Genomic DNA, 20970 nt, shown 5'->3' on the forward strand with positions numbered 1-20970 from the left:
AGCCTGCCTCCCGCACTGGCTGGCAGGTCTGAGCACCTCTGGCCCCGAGGGCATGTCCCCTGAGTCAGAGGCATGGAAAAGAGGGAGTCGCTGGAGAGCCCAGAGACCCCCTCCAGGGCCCAGGGAGCTGGGGATCTGCTTGGAACCCCAACAGGGCACCGCAAGCGTGGAGGGGAGCAGACCCAGCTGGCAGCACCCCTGGGCTGGCTCCCTGGGCGGCCCCAGGGCTGCCCTGGCTGCTCGCCTGTCTGTTGCCCCCTCGTCTGACCTGAGACGGGAAGTGGACTCGAGCCTCAGGAGGCAGGAACCAACATGGGAAACCCAGGCGTGGGACCCGCCGGCAAACATCACCCAGGACCACGGTCCCCGCCGCCTGCGCCCCACCCCACCCAGAAGCCAGAGTCCACTGCGCAGCCTCCCTCCCCCAGCCCGGAGCAGACGTGGGCTCCCTTCCCCCGCCGCTGGGAGGCAGGGCCGATGGGGGTGCAGCCCTCCGGGGAGGTTCACCTGTGGTCCCCTGTGGGGTGCGGTCAGCTGTCGGCTGGGGCGTCTGGGGTGGCCGGGAAGTCCAGGCGCTAGTCCCCCCGCTGTCCCTGGCCTGGTCCCCTCTGAGTCAGGCTGCCAGAGCTCCCTGGGTCAGCCGGATGGCTTGGGTCAGGGGAGCCGTGGGCTGTGTGCCCAGACACTGTCCACCAGGCTGAGCGGGGAGGACCAGCCTGAGGCCGGTAAGTGCCCGAGGCTGCCACCTGCTTTCTCACCGGGGGGCAGGTGGGGACTGTGCACCCAGTGACTCCATGAGCACCGGCCCTTCCTGGAGTGAGGAGGCCCCACACGGCCCGGTCCTGGCCCGCCTGCCTACCGACACCCCTGGGGCCCGGAGCACACCGTGCCAGTGCCGAGGGGCTGCAGGGGGATGGAAACGTAGCCACCATGTGGCTTCACGGGGAGAAGCGTGGTGGGGATGGGTCCTTGTCCTCTAGGGCTCCGCGGCCCTGCAGGTGTGGGTGGCTGGGACGCCCCAGCCCGAGCCGAGAGGCTTCAGAGGCTCACCCGCCTCCGGTCTCCGCAGCCTGCACGGCCCACGGACGGCCCGGGGGCCCGAAAGGCCACCTGAGGTGGCCCCTGAGGGGTCTGACCTAGTGCGGGCGCCCCTTCACCCCCTCGCTTAGCACCAGCTCGGAAGGAGACGCTCGGGTGCAAAGAACCTGGAGCAGCAGAGCCAGAGTTTTGTTGAATCAATGAGTGAACACAGGGGCCTCTCGGGACGGGGCGCCCTCCAGCGGGCGCCCAGGACAGAGCCCGCCTCCCGCAGGGCAGGGGTGCGGGCTGAGAGGGAGGCGTGGGGACACGGCACAGGGCGGGGGGTGCAGGGCGAGGGGCCCGGGGTGCAGGCGGGCTTGGGGCACGGGCAGTGGGCGGGCCGGGGGCCCAGGCTCCATAAGAAATACCAAGGTGAGGATGCACAGGTTCGCTAAAATAGCTCTGTATACAAGGTCCCGCATCTACGTGGAGGTTTTCAAAGGAACGAGCCACATTCTGGGGGCCGCGAGGCCCAGGCGCGTCGCTCCGGCCCTGGTGCTCGGCGTCACGGGGTCCACAGGCCGCTGCCCGGCTCGTCACCGAGGGGCACGAAGGAGGCGCCCTGCAGGACGGCGGCACAGAAGGAGCGGCAGCGCTTGCAAGGACCAGCTGGCGGCAGCGAGCCACGGCACACCAGGCAGGGTGCTGGGAGGGCCCTTGGCAACCCTGCAGCAGAGAGAGAGGGAGAGGAGGGTCCTGAGACTGTGCCCGCCACCCTCAGGGATGGCGCCCGCCTCCGCCTGGATAGCGCCCACCCAGCCCTGGCCATGCCCACATGCCAGGCTCTGCCCGCCCGTCCCTTATCGCGCCCCCCGAGGCCACCCACCAACTTCCAGATTGCTCTGGTCAGTCCGTGAGGTCACGTCCACCACCCTAGACCAGGCCCACTGGTCCTGCCCCAGAACCTCGTCTCTGGCCACAGTCACGGGTCCCTGAGACTCTGCGCCCCAGGACGTGCCCCCGCTCGGACTCGCCCCCCTAAGGGCAGCCCTCACCCCCTGCGAGGCGCTGGTCTCCCCGGAGGTCAGTCCCAGCTGGCTTCCAAGCCCACTCGCTCCCACACTCGCTCCCCGCTACCAGAAAAGCCGGGACCTCCACTCGAGACCAGGGGGCAAGGCCCTGGGGCCTGTGCTCATCTTCTCCGCCCCAGGAGAGGAGTCCCAGTTAGGGGCAGTGAGCAAACCCAGGGGCTCTCCTAGGAGGTTACGAGCACACTCAAGATGGCTAGAGCCCACAGCCCATTGGCACCCACGAGCCTCCCCCCAAAGCCCGCCTGGCGTCCAGCCTCGGGAGCAGGGCCCCTGGACTGCCCCTCAGGGCCCGCGTAGGAGACCCGGCCAAGGACGCCTGCTGACCACGAGGGTGCTGGCTCCAGGGCCCTGTGGGCACAGGATGGGACTGCGGGACCCTGGTTCCCCACCCCCATCCCGCCTCCTCCCCTGCTGCTCAGACAGCAGTCACGTCCTCCAGAAGGACACACTCCTCCGGCCCCGCACTGCGGAGCCTGGACGCCTGGAGCCCCATTGAGCGCTGGTGTTTCTCTAGGATTTCCCCAGTTCCTCCGACAGCCCAGGGGCGTGAGCCAGCCAGCAGGTGGGGTCAGTGCCCTCCAAGAGGCTGGACCGCCCCCCAGAGCCAAGGGGCAAGGCTCCCGCAGCCTGTCCTTGCTCTCGGCGGCCGCATCTGCAGTCTTTCTCAGGGAGCCGGGTGGACCTGCACCGCGCACCCACCTCTCCCCTGCGTGCCTGCTGTGACTCAGCCTGGGGCTGCCAGGCCTCAGAAGGCTGGCTCCGGGCGAGCTGCAGCCTGTGCCCGGGCCAGCGAGGGCGTGGGGGCTTCCCCAGGCTCTCCCGGCCTCGGGCCCAGCCCAGGGGTGCCACGGGCTGAGCTGCCACACCAGCCGGAGCCACCCGCAGCCCTGCCGGTAGCCTGGCTGAGTCACTTGTCCCCAGGGGCAGGAGGGGTGGGAGGGGCCGCCCGGTTCCTATGCAAAGCAGCACGCCGCTTCCCGGAGCCTGGAGCAATGCTGAGCCCAGCCCAGGGACAGGGCCTCCCCAGGGACAGGAGCTAGCCTGTCCTGCGGGGTGCGCTGGGGCTTGCATGGCACGTGGGGGTGCGGGAAGCCGGGGCAGGGGGCTGCATCTTCAGGGGAGCAGGCACAGAGGCCAAGGGGCAGGTCTGTGCAGTCCAGGCCTAACGGGGGTTGGGGCTGGCCTGGCCGGGCCAGACCTGGGAAGGGTCAGGCCCTCAGGGCAGAGGAGCGCTGCGCGGTCCGTTAGGGGCTGGGGGGTCACTGAGACACAGGGGAGCCCTGCGCTGCACATCCTGGGGTGAAGAAGGGGGCGTGACGGGAGCGCATGGAGGCCCCAAAGTGGGGGGTGTCCACTCAGGAGGTGGTGCTCTGGATCCAGATCAGTCCTTCTGGGAAAAAACAGCAACCTGAACTGACTCTTTGGAAAAGACTCTGATGCTGGGAAAGATTGAAGGCGGGAGGAGAAGGGGACGACAGAGGATGAGACAGTTGGACGGCATCACAGACGCGATGGACATGAGTTTGAGTGAACTCCAGACGTTGATGATGGACAGGGAGGCCTGGCGTGCTGCAGTCCATGGGGTCGCAGAGCTGGACACGACTGAGCGACTGAACTGAACTGACCATGAAACCTGAAAAACGCCTTCTTAAAAGCAACAGAAGGCAAAAAGCGAGAAACAACAAGGTGATCCGCAGGGATCAGCCTTTGTGAACCGGGGCCACCCGGGCCGAGGTTCCAAGGCTTTAGGGGTTGGGGAGGCAGAAGACTACCCCCACGAGGGGTGAGAGGCACCCTGCCCCTCAAAAAGTGGCAACCCCAAAGATTACACCACGGCAAGCCCAAAACACACCTTCCTGGCCCCAGGGAGCGAGAGGCGAGTTCTTCGTGCTGAGCAGGGTGGGTGGAAATCCCAGGGAGATTGCCCTGAGCCAGTCCCAAACAGGAAACAGGTCTGGTGACAAGTTCTCATCCCTGGGCTTGGGGCGGGGTGCGGAGGGCACCAAGCCTCAGACTATGAGCTTAAAGTGATGCGGGTGGCCTCGCTCAGGAGATGGAAGATGAGGGGCCGGGGAGGGGGTTCTGCTGGGGCACACACGGCTCTCTGAGGGGACGCGCCCGCACCCTGGAAGGAATGCAGACTCCCTGCAGTCAGTTTCTTAAAGAAAATGATCCGTCTCTAGTAAAATGTGAGAGTGCCAGCAGAAACAGAACGTGACCTGAGACCTCACAAGCTGATGGAATTATCGGACACAGAGCACTACATGATTTCAGTACGAGTTAGAGATTTTAGGCAAAGGAAAGGAGTTATAGAGAGTAGGAAACAGAACGTGACCTGAGACCTCACAAGCTGATGGAATTATCAGACACAGAGCACTACATGATTTCAGTACGAGTTAGAGATTGTAGGCAAAGGAAAGGAGTTATAGAGAGTAGCCACATTTATTAAAAAGTAGCGTTTCTAAAAAATGACTCTATAATAACTAAAACCTTTCAGTGGATGGGATTCACGGTTCTCTAGACTCTGAGGACAGATGATCTGGAAGGCAGAGGGGGAGCCTAAGCCGGTGGCCCTGCAGGAAACCAAAAGGCGACTGGGAGGTGAAGTGACACGGGAGGTGGGTAGGGACGGGGAGGGCGGGGGGCGGGCAATCACCCCCGAGCTCCCAAGGCAAGGAGAGGCGGCGGGGCGGAGGCGGTACTCAAAGGGTTAAAGGCTGAGCGCTTCTCACAAACCATTAAAGACACGAGTGTGCCGATTAATAAAGCTTGGAGATTTCCAGTTTGAGTAAATACAAATAAAACCCCACACCCAGACCAGTCCTTAAAACAGTCGGAAATTTTGCAGGCAAGTAAGGCAGTTCAATTTTCGAAAGCCGTGGACTTGTCTGAGTATCTGAGAGCAGCGGCGACAGCCAAGGAGAAAGATGCTGAGAGGCCCGGCTGGGCGCCCACTGCAGAGAGCCTGTCTCTTTCAAGGTGAGATTCCGAAAGAGGATAGATGAGAGCTTCCGTAGGGGAGTCTGAGACCTGGGGAGGGTGTAGGGTGCAGAGCTGCCGTGTGGTCTGAACACACAGTACTAATGTCCCTTGTCTCCAAGCCCCAAGGTCACTGTATTGTCCTGCTGCTGCTAAGTTGCTCCATCGTGCCCAACTCTTTGCGACCCCATGGACTGCAGCCCTCCAGGCTCCTCTGTCCATGGGAGTCTCCAGGCAAGAACATTGGAGTGGGTTGCCATGCCTTCCTCCAAGGGATCTTCGCAACCCAGGGAGTGAACCTGTGTCTCTTAGTCTCCTGCGTTGGCAGGCAGGTTCTTTACTTTGTCCGGGCAGGAGTAAAAGTAGGATTTTTGGAACTTTAGACATTAACCTCAGCATGCAGCTAGTCATTTCTATGCAACAACTAAAAGACCAGAGACAGAGTGTGTGACCTCCAAACCAGAAGGAGGAGAAACTGAAATGACAAAAACATTAATGAAAATAAAGCAAAGAGAAAGATGAACACGAGCTGGAGAAGGATAAACAGACATCAGATGCAATCAAATGAGAGGTCCTGAGGGCGTGAGGCTCCACTTCCCTCCAACACTTCGGTCTCACCCGTTTCTCCCAGTAGGCTTCAAATGTGACTCCCCTCACCTATGGAAGGGGACTCAAGCTGGCTGGACATTTTACTATGTGCCAGGTACTGCTGGACACGATAAAGCAGCCAATGCCAGAGCTAGAAAGTGATGGAGCTGGGATTTAGAACACTGACTCAGCAGGTGTGCCCCGGCCCCAGGCAGACCCCTCACGTCACATCAGGACGGGCTTGTGGCCAGCAGGACAGGGCAGAAGTGACCCAGTGTGACTTCTCAGGCTGAGCCACAGAAGACATGACTCCAGGGCCTGTGTGGAATTTCTTGTTCTGCGGATGTTCCACCTGCCGTGAGGTCACTCAGGCGGCCCTTTGGAGAGTCCGTGAGGTGAGGATGTGAGGCCTCCAGCCCTCGTCCGGGTGAGAGAACTCTTGGAAAGCAGACCCCCACCCCCGGCCCAGTCAAGCCTTCACGTGACCCAGCCTCAGCCACGGCCTTGACCGAACCTCATGGAAGACCTGGGCTTGGACCACAAGGTTAAGGCCGTCTCGGATCCCTGGCCCTCAGAAACGTGTTGGGCAAGCGGTGTTTGTTGTTCTGGAGTAATCTGTGTGCACAATCCACGCCATCTGTGTACACAGACGATCACACAGGACGGAAATGCGAAACGCGCTGGTTAAGAGCGGGGTCAGTTTGGGTTCAGAGTTTCGGTGCTCTTGCCCTCTGAGACGGACTGCATTCTGTCTGTGGAGTGTGTCTCTCCCAGAATAAACCCACTTTCACTCTAAAAAAAAAAGAAATCAGATTTTATGCAGAGAAATATGTAAGACCCAAGATTAGGGAGTGACTGAAAAGAAAACATACACCCAGGAAAATTCGAACAAAAATAAAGTTAATAACAGAGTCTGAAGAAACGCAGAGCAAAAGTTGTCAGGATCGTAAGAAGCCGATGTGTCCCCAAAGGTTGTCATCATACTTGGGACATGCAGACAAGAAAAAGCAGAAAGAACATGGAAGATGTGAATGCCACACTAAAGACCCGGCCGCGCTTGGGACACTCGGCAAGCACGGAGCACGCGCTGTCCTCACAACACCCCACACGAAGCTCTGCTGCCGCAGTGACCCAGCTCCGGTCGAAACGTGATTATGCCGACAAGAAAAATCCATGCCACGTCCAAAATCTGATGCGAATGTACTGAAAGGAAACCGATTTCTAAATGACCTAGAGATCAAAGAAATAATTGTACTGAAAACTAGAAAATGTTGATCTGAATAATACCCCAAACACTGCATTTCAAAAATTTTCAGATAATTAAAGCAGAAAATAAAGGGTAATTGCCAACCTTAACCTGCCTGTCATGTATCAAAAAGAAGAAATGCCAAATATTAAGATCCAACCAGCTTGTAGCTCAAGAAGTTAGAAGAAAAACAAACCCAAATAACAAATGCCTACTTAGGTCTTCTGTCCATTTTTTGATTGGGTTGCTTGTTTGTTTATTTTTTAATATTGAGCTGCATCAGCTGTTTGTATATTTTGGAGGTTAATCCATTGTCACTTGCTTGATTTGGAAATATTAAATAGCTACTGAGAGGCTGCTGTGCCGACAGGGAGCTCAGCTCAGTGCTCTGCGGGGACCGAGAGGGATGGGGTTGGGCGGGGGGAGGGAGGTCCATGAGGGAGGGACATATGTATACACATGGCTGAGCCACCTCGGTGTACAGCAGAGACCAACACAACATCTTAAAGCAATTACACCCCAATTAAATATATATATGCACACACCAAGTGAGTGAAAGTCGCTCAGTTGGGTCTGACTCTTTGCAACCTGTCCATGGAGTTCTCCAGGCCAGACTACTGGAGCGGGTAGCTGTTCCCTTCTCCAGGGGATCTTCCCAAACTAGGGATCAAACCCAGGTCTCCCACATTGCGGGCGGATTCTTTACCAACCGAGCTCTGAGCAAAGCCCATGCATACACATATACAGGAAGACAAATAAAACCCCAAATGCAAGAGCCAGGGAAGCAAACTGAAAGTTCAACAAAGCCTCAGGCTGGTTCTCTGAGAAGCTGGATAAAGCGACAGGCCTTGGCGACGCTCACTGACGGCAGCGGGGCTGGCAATGTTAGATATAAAAGTGAAACATCTCTCATCCTGCAGACTTTAAAGAGATGACGAAGGAAGACAAGCTCCACTTCTCAGTCCTACAGGGATGGATGCCCCGCACACGAACAGAGCGACACAGGGATGGATGCCCCGCACACGAACAGAGCGACACCACCATCTCCGGAGATTCAGGGAAACGGTGCAGATCCCGTGTCATTCATGATAAACAGAGAAAAGAAAACCACTCTCAGCTGACAAGGAGTGTCCCTTGTTCAAGAGCGTGTGTTTGTGGGGACCTTATTCCGGCCTCGTTAGTGGACTCCTGCCTGCTCCCCTCAGTGCAGGGGGGCAGGAACCAGGACAAGGCGGACAGACTGGAAAGGGAGGCGGATGGACACTGCTGGGAGTGCAGAGCGGGAGATCCGAGAAGACACAAGCTGGCGGGACCAGGAGGGGAGCCCTGCAGGAGGCGGGCTGCAGGGGCAGCGTGCAAGAGCCGCGGGCCCGTCAACACATTAGCACAAATAATTGCGAAATAAATTTTAAAACACCATTTATATCGTTCATATGTAGAATCTTAAATAACTCAAACTCACAGGAACAGAGATAGAAAGGTGACTGCCAGGAGGGAGCACTGGGTGGTGGGGAGAGGGGGGCAAGCGCTCAGCTGGCAGGTGGGCGAGGCCTGAGGACCAGATGTGAGACCTGGCGGCCACAGCTGACCACCAAGCTGGCGTCACCAACAGTAAACGTTCTCACCAAGAGAAGAGCAAAAGATTAATACCCACCATTTACTAAAGTCCCAAAGTCAATTGATAAAAATACATGTATAAAAGTATAGAAAATACATCTGATACATAGGAATTCATTTGATGAGAAAAAATCCACCCTAAAAATATTGCTTAGGAAAACCAAAGAATATAGTATGTAAATAAATGTCAAGATACATCAAGTGGGTAGATTGGGAGTCTCAGCATCATGAGGCCGTCAATTCTCCTTAAAATGATTGGTAGATTTGACACAGTCAGTTCAGTTCAGTTGCTCAGTCATCTCCGACTCTTTGCGACCCCATGGACTGCAGCATGCCAGGCTTCCCTGTCCATCACCAGCTCCTGGAGTTTGCTCAAACTCATGCCCATTGAGTCCATGATGCCATCCAACCATCTCATCCTCTGTGATCCCATTCTCCTCCCACCTTCAATCCTTCCCAGCATCAGGGTCTTTTTCAGTGAGTCAGTTTTTCGCATCAGGTGGCCAAAGTGTTGGAGTTTCAGCTTCAGCATCAGTCCTTCCAATGAATATTCAGGACTGATTTCCCTTAGGATGGACTGGTTGGATCTCCTTGCAGTCCAAGGGACTCTCAAGAGTCTTCTCCAACACCACAGTTCAAAAGCATCAATTCTTCGGCACTCAGCTTTCTTTATGGTCCAACTCTCACATCCATACATGACCACTGGAAAAACCATAGATTTGACTAGATGGACCTTTGTTGGTAAAGTAATGTCTCTGCTTTTGAATATGCTATCTATATTGGTCATAACTTTTCTTCCAAGAAGCAAGTGTCTTTTAATTTCATGGCTGCAGTCACCACCTGCAGTGATTTTGGAGCCCAGAAACATAAAGTCTCTCATTGTTTCCACTGTTTCCCCATCTATTTGCCACGAAGTCATGAGACGGATGCCATGATCTTAGTTTTCTGAATGTCGAGTTTTAAGCCAACTTTTTCACTCTCCTCTTTCACTTTCATCAAGAGATTTTTAGTTCCTCTTCACTTTCTGCCATAAGGGTGGTGTCATCTGCATATCTGAGGTTATTGATATTTCTCCCGGCAATCTTGATTCCAGCTTCTGCTTCTTCCAGCCCAGCATTTCTCATGATGTACTCTGCATAGAAGTTAAATAAACAGGGTGACAATATACAGCCTTGACGTATTCCTTTTCCTATTTGGAACCAGTCTGTTGTTCTACCTGCCTCTTGAGAAATCTGTATGCAGGTCAGGAAGCAACAGTTAGAACTGGACATGGAACAACAGACTGGTTCCAAATAGGAAAAGGAGTTCGTTGTTCCACCTGCCTCTTGAGAAATCTGTTTGCAGGTCAGGAAGCAACAGTTAGAACTGGACATGGACATGATATATATATCATATATATATATATGATATAAGGATATGCAAATTTAAATAGAGGTGGATGAAGACATATATATAAAAGATTAACTGCAAGGGGAAAAGAACAGTAGGAAAGGCAAACAAAGGAATAAATGTAGAAAAAATAATAATAGGTTTAAAAAATTAAAATTAAAAAAAGAGAAAAGAAAAAAAAAACAACTCTCCAGAACTGCAAAAGCCCAATATAGAGGCAGAGGTTTATAACAACAATTAAAAATGTGACTGAGGAAAAAAAGCTCAAAAGCGTAGTTAGAGCTCATAGTGCCAACAGAACTGACAACTACAACAGTGATGGGGGAAAAAAGAAAAAAAATCCAAAAGAACCTACAGAACAAGTCAAACGTAAGAATAATACGCGTTTTTCTTGAGTCACTGCTGTCAGAGTCCGTTCCCTCGTTGGGAGTCCCAGTCCGCCTCGCCTCCTAGGATGCCCTCTGCCACCATGCTGACCCCGGACCTGCTGCGGGGGCAGCTCAGATTGTAATCTGTTCCTGTTCCTCTGTGTTCTTGCTTCCAATGTTCAGAGGTATCAGAGCTAGTGCTGCTTCTTTTGTGGGAGCTCTCAATGACCTTTCATATATTCCACGACACAGAGTCTGCCTAGCTGATCGTGTGGATTTAATCTGCAGCTTGTACAGCTGGTGGGAAGGTTTTGGGTCTTATTCCTTAGCCACACTGCCGCTGGGTTTCAACTGTGGTTTTATTTCCACCTCTGCATGTGGGCTGTCCACTGGGGTTTGCCCCTGAGGCTGCCCTGGAGGACTTGGGTTTGCTCCTGTGAGGGCCAGGTGTGGAGGCAGTGCAGTTGCCTGGGTGGCAGGGGTTCCGGCAGCACCAGGTACTCAGGGGGGTTGGCGGCTAGGGCAGCAGGAAATACAGTGCTCTAGAAGGGTATGGCAACCAGTATTGGCCAGTACGCTCCAGTATTCTTGCCTGGAAAACCCCTTCCCTGACAGAAAAGCCTGGCAGGCCACAGTCTATAGGATTGCAAAGTGTGCTCCATCCAGGGTACGTATGGCTGCGGCAAGGACTGTCTGATTCACATTCCATTTAGGCTGCCACAGATCAGCTGTTTCCCTCTCAGCCTTAAATGCTTCTCCTCTGACTCAGACAACTGCCCCAATGTGGGGACTGGACCCCTGCTTCAGTTCCGCCACCCACCGAGGGCAGGTCGGGTCCTACCAACTCCTGTTTTTCATGCTAGTTCCTTCGTCCTACCGAGTTTTGCACGTTCTGTAAATTCTTTCCTGCTGGTCAGGTCCTCCTGTCTGCTCTCAGCTGGTGTTCTGTGTGCACTTCTGTGTCTGAAGGTGTATTCCTGATGTATCCATGGAGAGAGAGGTACTCCATGTCCACCTACTCCTCCACCATCTTGTTCCTCTCCCCTCTGCCTTTTTAAAATCCAGCTTGAACATCTGGAAGTTCACAGTTCCTGTACTGTTGAAGCCTGGCTTGGAGAATTTTGAGCATTACTTTGCTAGAGATGAGTGCATTTGTGCAGTAGTTTGAATGTTCTTTGGCATTGCCTTTCTTTGGAATTGGAATGAAAACTGACCTTTTCTAGTTCTGTGGCCACTGCTGAGTTTTCCAAATTTGCTGGCATATTGAATGCAGCACTTTCACAGCATCATCTTTTAGGATTTGAAATAGGTCAACTGGAATTCCATCACCTCCACAAGCTTTGTTCATAGTGATGCTTCCTAAGGCCCAGTTGACTTCAGACTCCAGGACGTCTGGCTCTAGGTGAGTGATCACACCATCGTGATTGTCTGGGTTGTGAAGCTCTTTTTTGTACAGTTCTTCTCTGTATTCCTGTCACTCTTACTATCTTCTGCTTCTGTCAGGTCCACACCATTTCTGTCCTTTACTGAGCCCATCTTTGCATGAAATGTTCCCTTTATCTCTAATTTTCTTGAAGAAATCTCTAGTCTTTTCCATTCTATTGTTTTCCCCTATTTGTTTGCATTGATCACTGAGGAGGCTTTCTTATCTCTCCTTGCTATTCTTTGGAACTCTGCATTCAGATGGGTATATCTTTCCTTTTCTCCTTTGCTTTTAGCTTCTCTTCTTTTGTAAGCTACTTGTAAGGCCTCCTCAGACAGCCATTTTGGCTTTTTGCATTTCTTTTCCATGGGGATGGTCTTGATCCCTGTCTCCTGTACTCTGTCACGAACCTCCGTCCATAGTTCATCAGGCACTCTGTCTATCAGATCTAGTCCCTTGAATCTATTTGTCACTTACACTGTACAATCACAAGGGATTTGGTTTAGGTCATACCTGAACGGTCTAGTGGTTTTCCCTACTTTCTTCAATTTAAGTCTGAATTTGACAGTTTCAGAGTTAAATTGAAGAAAGTAGGGAAAAACTAGAGATCTCTTCAAGAAAATTAGATACCAAGGGAACATTTCATCCAAAGATGGGCTCAATAAAGGACAGAAACGGTATGGACCGAACAGAAGCAGAAGATAATAAGAAGAGGTGGCAAGAATACACAGAAGAACTGTACAAAAAAGATATTCATGACCCAGATAACCACAATGGTGTGATCACTCACCTAGAGTCAGACATCCTGCTGTCCGAAGTCAAGTGGGCCTTAGGAAGCATCACTACGAACAAAGCCAGTGGCAGTGATGGAATTCCTGCTGAGCTATTTCAAATCTTAAAAGATGACGCCGTTAAAGTGATGCACTCAACATGCCTGCAAATTTGGAAAACTCAGCAGTGGGCACGGGACTGGAAAAGGTCAGTTTTGACTCCAATCCCAAAGAAAGGCAATGCAAAGAACACTCAAACTACTGTACAACCACACTTATCTCACATTACAGCAAAGTAATGCTCAAAATTCTCCAAGCCAGGCTTCAACAGTACATGAACCAAGAATTTCCATATGTTCAAGCTGGATTTAGCAAAGGCAGAGGAACCAGAGATTAAACTGCCAACATCTGTTGGATCACAGAAAAAGCAAGAGAGTGCCAGAAAAACATATACTTCTGCTTTATTGACTATGCCAAAACCTTTGACTGTGTGGATCACAACAAACTGTGGAAGATTCTCGAAGAGATGGGAATACCAGACCACGTCACCTGCCTCCTTAGAAATCTGTATTCGGGTCAATAAGCAACAGTTAGAATGGCACATGGAATAACAGACTGGTTCCAAATTGGGAAAGGAGTCCGTCAAGGCTGTATATTGTCACCCTGCTTATTTAACTTATATGCAGAGTACATCATGCAAAATGCCGGGCTGGATGAAACACAGCTGGAATCAAGATTGCCAGGAGAAATATCAATAACCTCAGATACCCAGATGACACCACCCTTATGGCAGAAAGTGAAGAAGAGTTAAAGTTCCTCTTGGTGAAAGTGAAAGAAGAGAGTGAACAAGTTGGCTTAAAACTCAACATTCAAAAAATGAAGATCATGGCATCCGATCCTATCACTTCATGGCAAATGGGGCAACAATGGAAACAGTGAGAGACTTTATTTTTTTGGGCTCCAAAATCACTGCAGGTGGTGACTGCAGCCATGAAATTAAAAGACACTTGCTTCTTGGAAGAAAAGTTATGACCAACCTTAACAGCATATTAAAAAGCAGAGACCTTACTTTACAGGCAAAGGTCTGTATAGTCAAGGCTATGGCTTTTCCAGTGGTCAGTTACAGATGTGAGAGTTGGACTATAAAGAAAGCTGAGCTCTGAAGAATTGATGTTTTTGAACTTTGGTGTTGGAGAAGACTCTTGAGAGTCCCTTGGTCTTCAAGGAGATCCAACCAGTCCATCCTAAAGGAAATCAGTCCTGAATATTCATTGGAAGGACTGATGCTGAAGCTGAAACTCCAATAGTTTGGCCACCTGATATGAAGAACTGACTCACTGGAAAAAACTCTGATTCTGGGAAAGATTGAAGGCAGGAGGAGAAGGGGACAACAGAGGATGAGATGATTGGATAGCATCACTGACTGGATGGGCATAAGTTTGAGCAAGCTCTGGGAATTGGTGGTGGAGAGAGAAGCCTGGTGTGCTGCAGTCCATGGGGTCGCAAAGAGTTGGACACGACTGGGTGACTGAACTGAAGTGAATTGAGCACGGCCCCCCCATCAGAACAGGACCCAGTTTCCCCCTCAGTCAGTCTCTCCCACCAGGAAGCTTCCATAAGCCTCTTATCCTCATCCATCAGAGGGCAGACAGAATGAAAACTACAATCACAGAAAACTAGCCAAACTGATCACATGGACCACAGCCTTGTCTAACTCAATGAAACTGAGCCATGCCTCGTGGGGCCACCCAAGATGGGCGGGTCATGGTGGAGAGTTCTGACAGAATGTGGTTCACTGGAGAAGGGAATGGCAAACCACTTCAGTATTCTTCCCTTGAGAGCCCCATGAACAGTATGAAAAGGCAAAAAAAAAAAAAAAGGTTTGTCAGGACTGCAGTCAAATTCCCTCCAGGCTGTCTCTGTAGTAATCTGCAAGCTGATTCTAAAATGTAAAAGGAGATGAGAAGACAGAACAGTCCAGGAGATCCTGGGCAGGAAACAGCATCAGAGAATTTAGCTGCTGCTTTTCAAAACCTACTTCAAAGCTGCACTGATTAAGACAAGGGTGGGACTTCTCTGGTGGTACAGTGGATAAGAATCCACCTGCCAGTGCAGGGGATATGGCTTTGATCCCCAGTCTGGGAAGATCCCACATGCCGCGGAGCAACCAAGCCTGTGCACCACAACTCCTGAAGTTTGCGTTTCTAGAGCCCGCGTTCTGCAACGAGAGAAGCTGCTGCAATGAGAAGGCCAGGTACCACCCAAGGCCAGAGAGGCTGGCACAGGCGAGCATGTTCTGGGGGGGTCCACGCGTGGCTAGACAGCCTGGGCTGATGGAAGTCAGAGAGCGGTCATCCCACGACGGGAGGACAGAGTGGGAAGGGGCACAGTAAACCTTCCAGAGAGAACTGTCCCTGTTCTCCATGTCCCTGCTCTGTGGCATTAAAACCATCAAGCAGCCAGAAAAAAAATCTAATGAAAGATGTGCCAGACTGCTGCCCTGAAAAACCACCAAACACGGTCCAGAGAAAATCAAAGACAGTCTCATTAAATGGAGTAGACCTGATTTTGATTAGAAAGACTCAGTATAAGAAAGACATCAGTTCTCCCCTCTGCAGATTCAAGGCGACTCCAGTCAAAGTCCTGGCAGCTCCCCCCTCCCCGAGCCTTCCTTGGGCTTCTCAGGTGGCTCAACGGTAAAGAATCCGCCCTCAGGGCAGGAGACAGGAGAAGCGGGTTTGATTCCGGGAAGATCCCCTGGAGGAGGAAAAGGCTACCCACTCCAGTGTTCTTGCCTGGAAAATTCCATGGACAGGAAAGCCTGGCGGGCTACAGACCACGCGGTCACAAACAGTCGCCCGTGACTGAGTGACTGAGTGACTGAGCACTCCTCCCTTCTGTCTCTCTTTTTTGTTACTCCTGCGACACGCGGTCACAAACAGTCGTCCGTGACTGAGTGACTGAGCACTCCTCCCTTCTGTCTCTCTTTTTTGTTACTCCTGCGATTGACCTTAACACACATGTCAGGCTGACCCTAACACACATATGAAAACGCAAGGGCCCAGACAGCCACTGTGCAGAGCGTGTGTCCCCTGCTGCTGGCCAGGCCTAGCCCGTGACCTGCTGCCACCCACGGACCGGGGGTGGAGGCTGACCCCGCTGGCCTGGCCGCCTGGCTGTCGTGAGACAAACACGCCCCAGGCAGCCAGCCACACGGGATGAGCATCCTGAAGTTTTGGCGGGAGCGCAGCCGGTAGCCTGGAAGCAGGCGCAGCCTGGCCCCCTGCCGGTCTCCGCCGCAGCGCGTGACCCCGATGACTCACATCACTGGAGCTCCACCACGCGCCGTCCCAGCAGCACAGACCCGCCCGGACACACGCGGGGGTCCTCTCAACAGCATCTAAAAGGTGCCATGGCCTTGGGAACCAGCTGGTGGAGGCCAGGGGGCTGCAGGAAGTTGGCCCCCTCCCCTCCCAGCGGCACTGAGACCGAGGCAAACCTCAGCCACGGTGACACTACTCCTGGTGGCGCCGGGGCCAGAGGGCCACGTGTGCCCCACGGACACAGCCAGGTGCCTCTCTGGAGCGACTCTCGAGAATGGGTGCACCCCGAGCAGTCCCGGAGGATGCTCGTCCAGAGCGGCTGCAGGAGAAATCTTGACTCCTACGACGGGCAGGAGGCGCCTGAGCCCAGCAGAGTCGCCCCCTTGGACCCAAGTGGGCCCCGGGAGAGGACGGGCCGGGGCGCAGGGCAGCAGTGGTGTCCTGCCCTTCCCTGTGATGGCCAAGCCTGGGGACCTGAGTATGGGGAGGCGGCCCGCCAGGAGGCGGCAGCAGAACCCAGGGGGCGGAGCACCGCGGAGCCAGCAGAGCCCGGCTGGGGAGCCAGGCTCTCATCTGCTCTCCCGCCACAGACAAAACGGAGACACTTGCAGGGAGACCGACCGGCAGGGGCGCAGCCTCCAGCCAGGCCGACTGCGGCTACCTCGTGCTCTGCCAGGCACTCAGAAGGGGCAGGCGGGGCAGGAGGCTCCTGGGGGGTGGGCATGGATTGGCCCCGGAGTCCCAGGTGGGCAGAGAGAAGGGCACATCTTGAAAACAAACATGGGCGTGGACGACGATGGGGAGACAGGGCGGAGCCAAGCCTCGCGGAAAATGGAAAAGGGGCTTCATCGTGGCACAGAATCCCCCCCACAGAAGGAGCCCGTGGCGTCTTGTGGGGCGATTCGGGTGCACCCGACGCCCTATGCGGGGCCCACTCTGGGGTGTGCGTGTGCGTGCAAGCACGCGTGCACGCAGGTGCCGCTGGTTGGGAGAGGGCCTCGGTCTTTTGTGCCCTCCCACGTCTCCTTCGAGGTGTGTCTGGCTGTGCAAGGCCCTGACCAGCCTTCACCAGGGCCGCATCTCAGGTGAGGTGGCATCTCCTTCCAGGCTTCTTACTGCTTCCTGAAAAAGCAGCGAGTGCGCCAAGTTCAGCATTCCCGGCCGTGATGCAGGCCCTGTGTGTGCGCCAGCCACCTGGCCATGCTTGTCACTCTGCAGGACTGTCCCAGACAGAGTCGCGGTCACCAGGAGTGATGAGCCTTCGTCTCTGACCTAGGAGTCATGTGTCTTCTGCCAGCATCCAAGCAACAGCCATGCTCATGGGGAAGGGATCGTGAATCCCGGACTGGAAGGCTTGTCTCTGGCTCACAAGTGTCCAGGTGAAGAAGGATGACATGGAATCCTGAGATCCCAGACTCGGAGCCTGGCTCTACGACTGGGGAGGCTTTTGGAGTGGGCGGTGGCGAGTGTGTGCTGTTTGCAGAAGGAGGGTGAATGCTGATGGCCAGAAGGTGGCCTGTGGTTTATTTGACCACGTCCACTCCGCTCCTCCTCTCCCTCTGAGGAGTACCCTTCCTCACTCACTGGGCAGATGTGGCCTGACTCGCCCTCTCAAGCGTATACCATCTGCCTTGTGAAGATGACACCCAGGGGAGCCACTCGCCCAGGAGGGGAGACATGTGGGGTGGATCAGAACTCATTGCACAGCCTGGAGCCTGGCTCAGCCTCCCTGGTGGAGCCCAGCACCTCTACAGCTGACCTGAAGATGTGTGAGAAACAGGTGCTTGCTGAAGAAACACCACTGAGGTTGGGGAGGAGGTGTCCCTGTTTTGCAAAATCATTGCTGCAGAGACCTGACCTAATAAAGATAGGAAAACAGACAGCTGGGACAGAGTAGACTCCAAAGCCAGAACAACACATCCCGTCACCTGTCTTTCAGAGGCGGCGCAGCACAGCGTGACAGACAGCGCTCATGCAGCATCAGCCGAAAGTCCATACGAAACCCGTGAGTCTCCATTCCTACACCACGTCACACAGAAACAGTTCCAGGTGCAAATCACCTCTAAACGTGAAAGGTGAAACCATTCAACTTGACGACGAAAACAGAAGTGACTATTTTTGATGATTTTGAGGCAGGCAGAGATTTCACAAACAGAAAACATAATTGCTAGTCATAAAGACAATATATTGGAATATACTGCAATTAATAGTTTATGTACATGAAAAGATACTATTAAGACAGTGAAAGGCAAATCACAGAACAAGAAAAGACATCTTTAATATACATACCAACACATATACCCACCAAAGGACTTGTATCCAGAATATATAAAGAATGCCTACAAGTCAGTAGGAATAGGTTACAGAAAAATCTGACAAATCAAATACAAAAAGATCCTTTGCAAGCGTATGTTGAGCTGGACTGTCAGTATTAAAAGCTGCTGAAACTTGTTTCTTGACCGTGCGGGCAGTTTGCAAGAGTGTATTTCCCTGAGCGGGGGTCAAACCTGGGCCCACAGCGGTGAAAGTGCCGACTCTTAGGATGGCTAGAGTGAAAGGACGGAGAGCATCTACTGCTGGAGGAGTGTGCAGCGACTGGAAGACTCATACGTTCCTGGGAAATGCCTTGGGAGTGCCAACCAAAGTTGAGTGCCTGACCCAGCAATTCCATTCCTACAGAAAGATGAGTACATGGTCGCCAAATTCAGGATTGTTCACAACAGCACTATTTGGAATAGTCTGAACTAGAAAAAATGTAAATAAACTGTAGTTGAGAACCAACTTTAACTACATGCAAGAAAGCAAAGCCAGCCCTATATGCCAAACTCAACATCGGACCAAGTTAGGATCATTCCTGGAATGCAAGGTTGGTTTCACATTTACAACTCGATTGATGTTCGGTGCTACAGGCAACTTCTTAGAAAAAGGGAAACCTGTTGGTGTTATTTACCATTTTAATCCTAATAAGAAGAAAAAACTTATAACCTCACAGATGCAAAAAATCGAGAATTTTCATTACACAGTCACAATAAAAATTCTTCATAAAGATTAGAAATAAACTACTTTAACATGCTAGAGTATGTATACATTTATATCTATATATCATATCTATAGCTTTGTTAAGACTTACAGAAAATGTCATTATAAATGAGAAAATGTTAGAAACATTCCCTTTAAAATCAGGAATTCAACAATGCTGCTTAATATTATGTAGGAAGTCCTAGCCGTACAATAAGACAAGATATTAGGGGCAAAAAGATTGAGGTGGGAGACATTAATACAAAGCTATACCAATCTCAAAGAAAGGCTCAAACCACCACATAATTGCACTCATCTCACACGCTAGTAAAGTGATGCTGAAAATTCTCCAAGTCAGGCTTCAGCAATACGTGAACCGTGAACTTCCAGAGGTTCAAGCTGGTTTTAGAAAAGGCAGAGGAACCAGAGATCAAATTGCCAACATCTGCTGGATCATTGTAAAAGCATGAGAGTTCCAGAAAAACAGCTGTTTCTGCTTTATTGACTATGCCACAGTCTTTGACTGTGTAGATCACAATAAACTGTGGGAAATTCTGAAAGAGATGAGAATACCAGACCACTTGACCTGCCTCTTGAGAAACCTGTATGCAGGTCAGGAAGCAACAGTTAGAACTGGACATGGAACAACAGACTGGTTCCAAATAGGAAAAGGAGTATGTCAAGGCTGTATACCGTCACCCTGCTTATTTAATTTATATGCAGAATACATCATGAGAAACGCTGGGCTGGAAGAAGCACAAGCTGGAATCAAGATTGCTGGGGAAAATATCAATAACCTCAGATATGCAGATGACACCACCCCTATGGCAGAAAGTGAAGAAGAACTAAAGAGCCTTTTGATGAAAGTGAAAGAGGAGAGTGAAAGAGTTGGCTTAAAACTCAACATTCAGAAAACTTAAGATCATGGTATCTGGTCCCATCACTTCATAGCAAATAGATGGGGAAACAGTGGAAACAGTGTCAGACTTTATGTTTCTGGGCTCCAAAATCGCTGTAGATGGTGACTGCAGCCATGAAATTAAAAGACGCTTACTCCTTGGAAGGAAAGTTATGACCAACCTAGATAGCATATTAAAAAGCAGAGACATTACTTTGCCAACAAAGGTCCATCTAGTCAAGGCTATGGTTTTTCCAGTGGTCATGTATGGATGTGAGAGTTGGACTGTGAAGAAAGGTGAGTGCCAAAGAATTGATGCTTTTGAACTGTGGTGTTGGAGAAGACTCTTGAGAGTCCCTTGGACTGCAAGGAGATCCAACCAGTCCATCCTAAAGGAGATCAGTCCTGGGTGTCCATCAGAAGGACTGATGTTGAAGCTGAAACTCCAATACTTTGGCCACCTCATGCGAAGAGCTGACTCATTTGAAAAGACCCTGATGCTGGGAAAGATTGAGGGCAGGAGGAGAAGGGGACAACAGAGGATGAGATGGTTGGATGGCATCACCGACTTGATGAACATGGGTTTGGGTGGACTTTGGGAGTTAGTAATGGACAGGGAGGCCTGGCGTGCTGCAGTTCATGGAGTTGCAAAGAGTCGGACACGACTGAGCGACTGAACTGAACTGAACTTGCATAAGATATAATTATTTATGTAGAACAATTATACATAGAATCTCAAATGAAGAAACATGCAAATTTTCAGAAATAACAACAGAGTTTAGAAATGTGCAGATAGAAAATTAATATATAGAAATCAATCTCGTTCTATATGCCAGCAACAAACAATGAGAAAATTTATATAGACAGATGACATTATGTGCAGTAGTATCTGAATATCAAGTAACAAAAAATCGAATGAAAAATGTAGATAATCTCTGATGCAGAAATTCTAAAATTTAAGGAAGATCTAGGGACTTACTAGTGGTCCGATGGCTAAGACTCCAAGCTCCCGATGCAGGGGCTCAGGTTCAGCCCCTGGTCAGGGAGCTAGATACCACACGCCACAGCTAAAAGACCCTGCGTGCTGCGACGAAGACCCAGCACAGCCAGATAAATAAGTGACTAAAAATAAACATTAAACGAAGACCCAGCACAGCCAAGTAAATAAGTGACTAAAAATAGACATTAAAAAATAAAAAATAAAGATCTAAGTCAATGGAGAGACATGTTCTGTTCATGA

General features: G+C 51.8%; 1 protein-coding gene across 1 annotated transcript in view; it reads right to left on the minus strand.

Annotated features, from left to right (window-relative positions):
• Positions 1-1467: 1467 nt before the first annotated feature.
• The window catches only part of TTLL8 (tubulin tyrosine ligase like 8), a 58238-nt gene continuing 38735 nt past the window's right edge, over positions 1468-20970 (minus strand). Inside the window, exon 14 of the mRNA XM_024992870.2 lies at positions 1468-1746. Coding sequence (XP_024848638.1) covers positions 1586-1746 — 161 coding nt within the window. The 3' untranslated portion in view covers positions 1468-1585. The remainder of the gene's footprint in view (positions 1747-20970) is intronic.

Source organism: Bos taurus, chromosome 5 (genome assembly GCF_002263795.3).
Source record: "Bos taurus isolate L1 Dominette 01449 registration number 42190680 breed Hereford chromosome 5, ARS-UCD2.0, whole genome shotgun sequence".
NCBI classification, from domain to species: Eukaryota; Metazoa; Chordata; class Mammalia; order Artiodactyla; family Bovidae; genus Bos; species Bos taurus.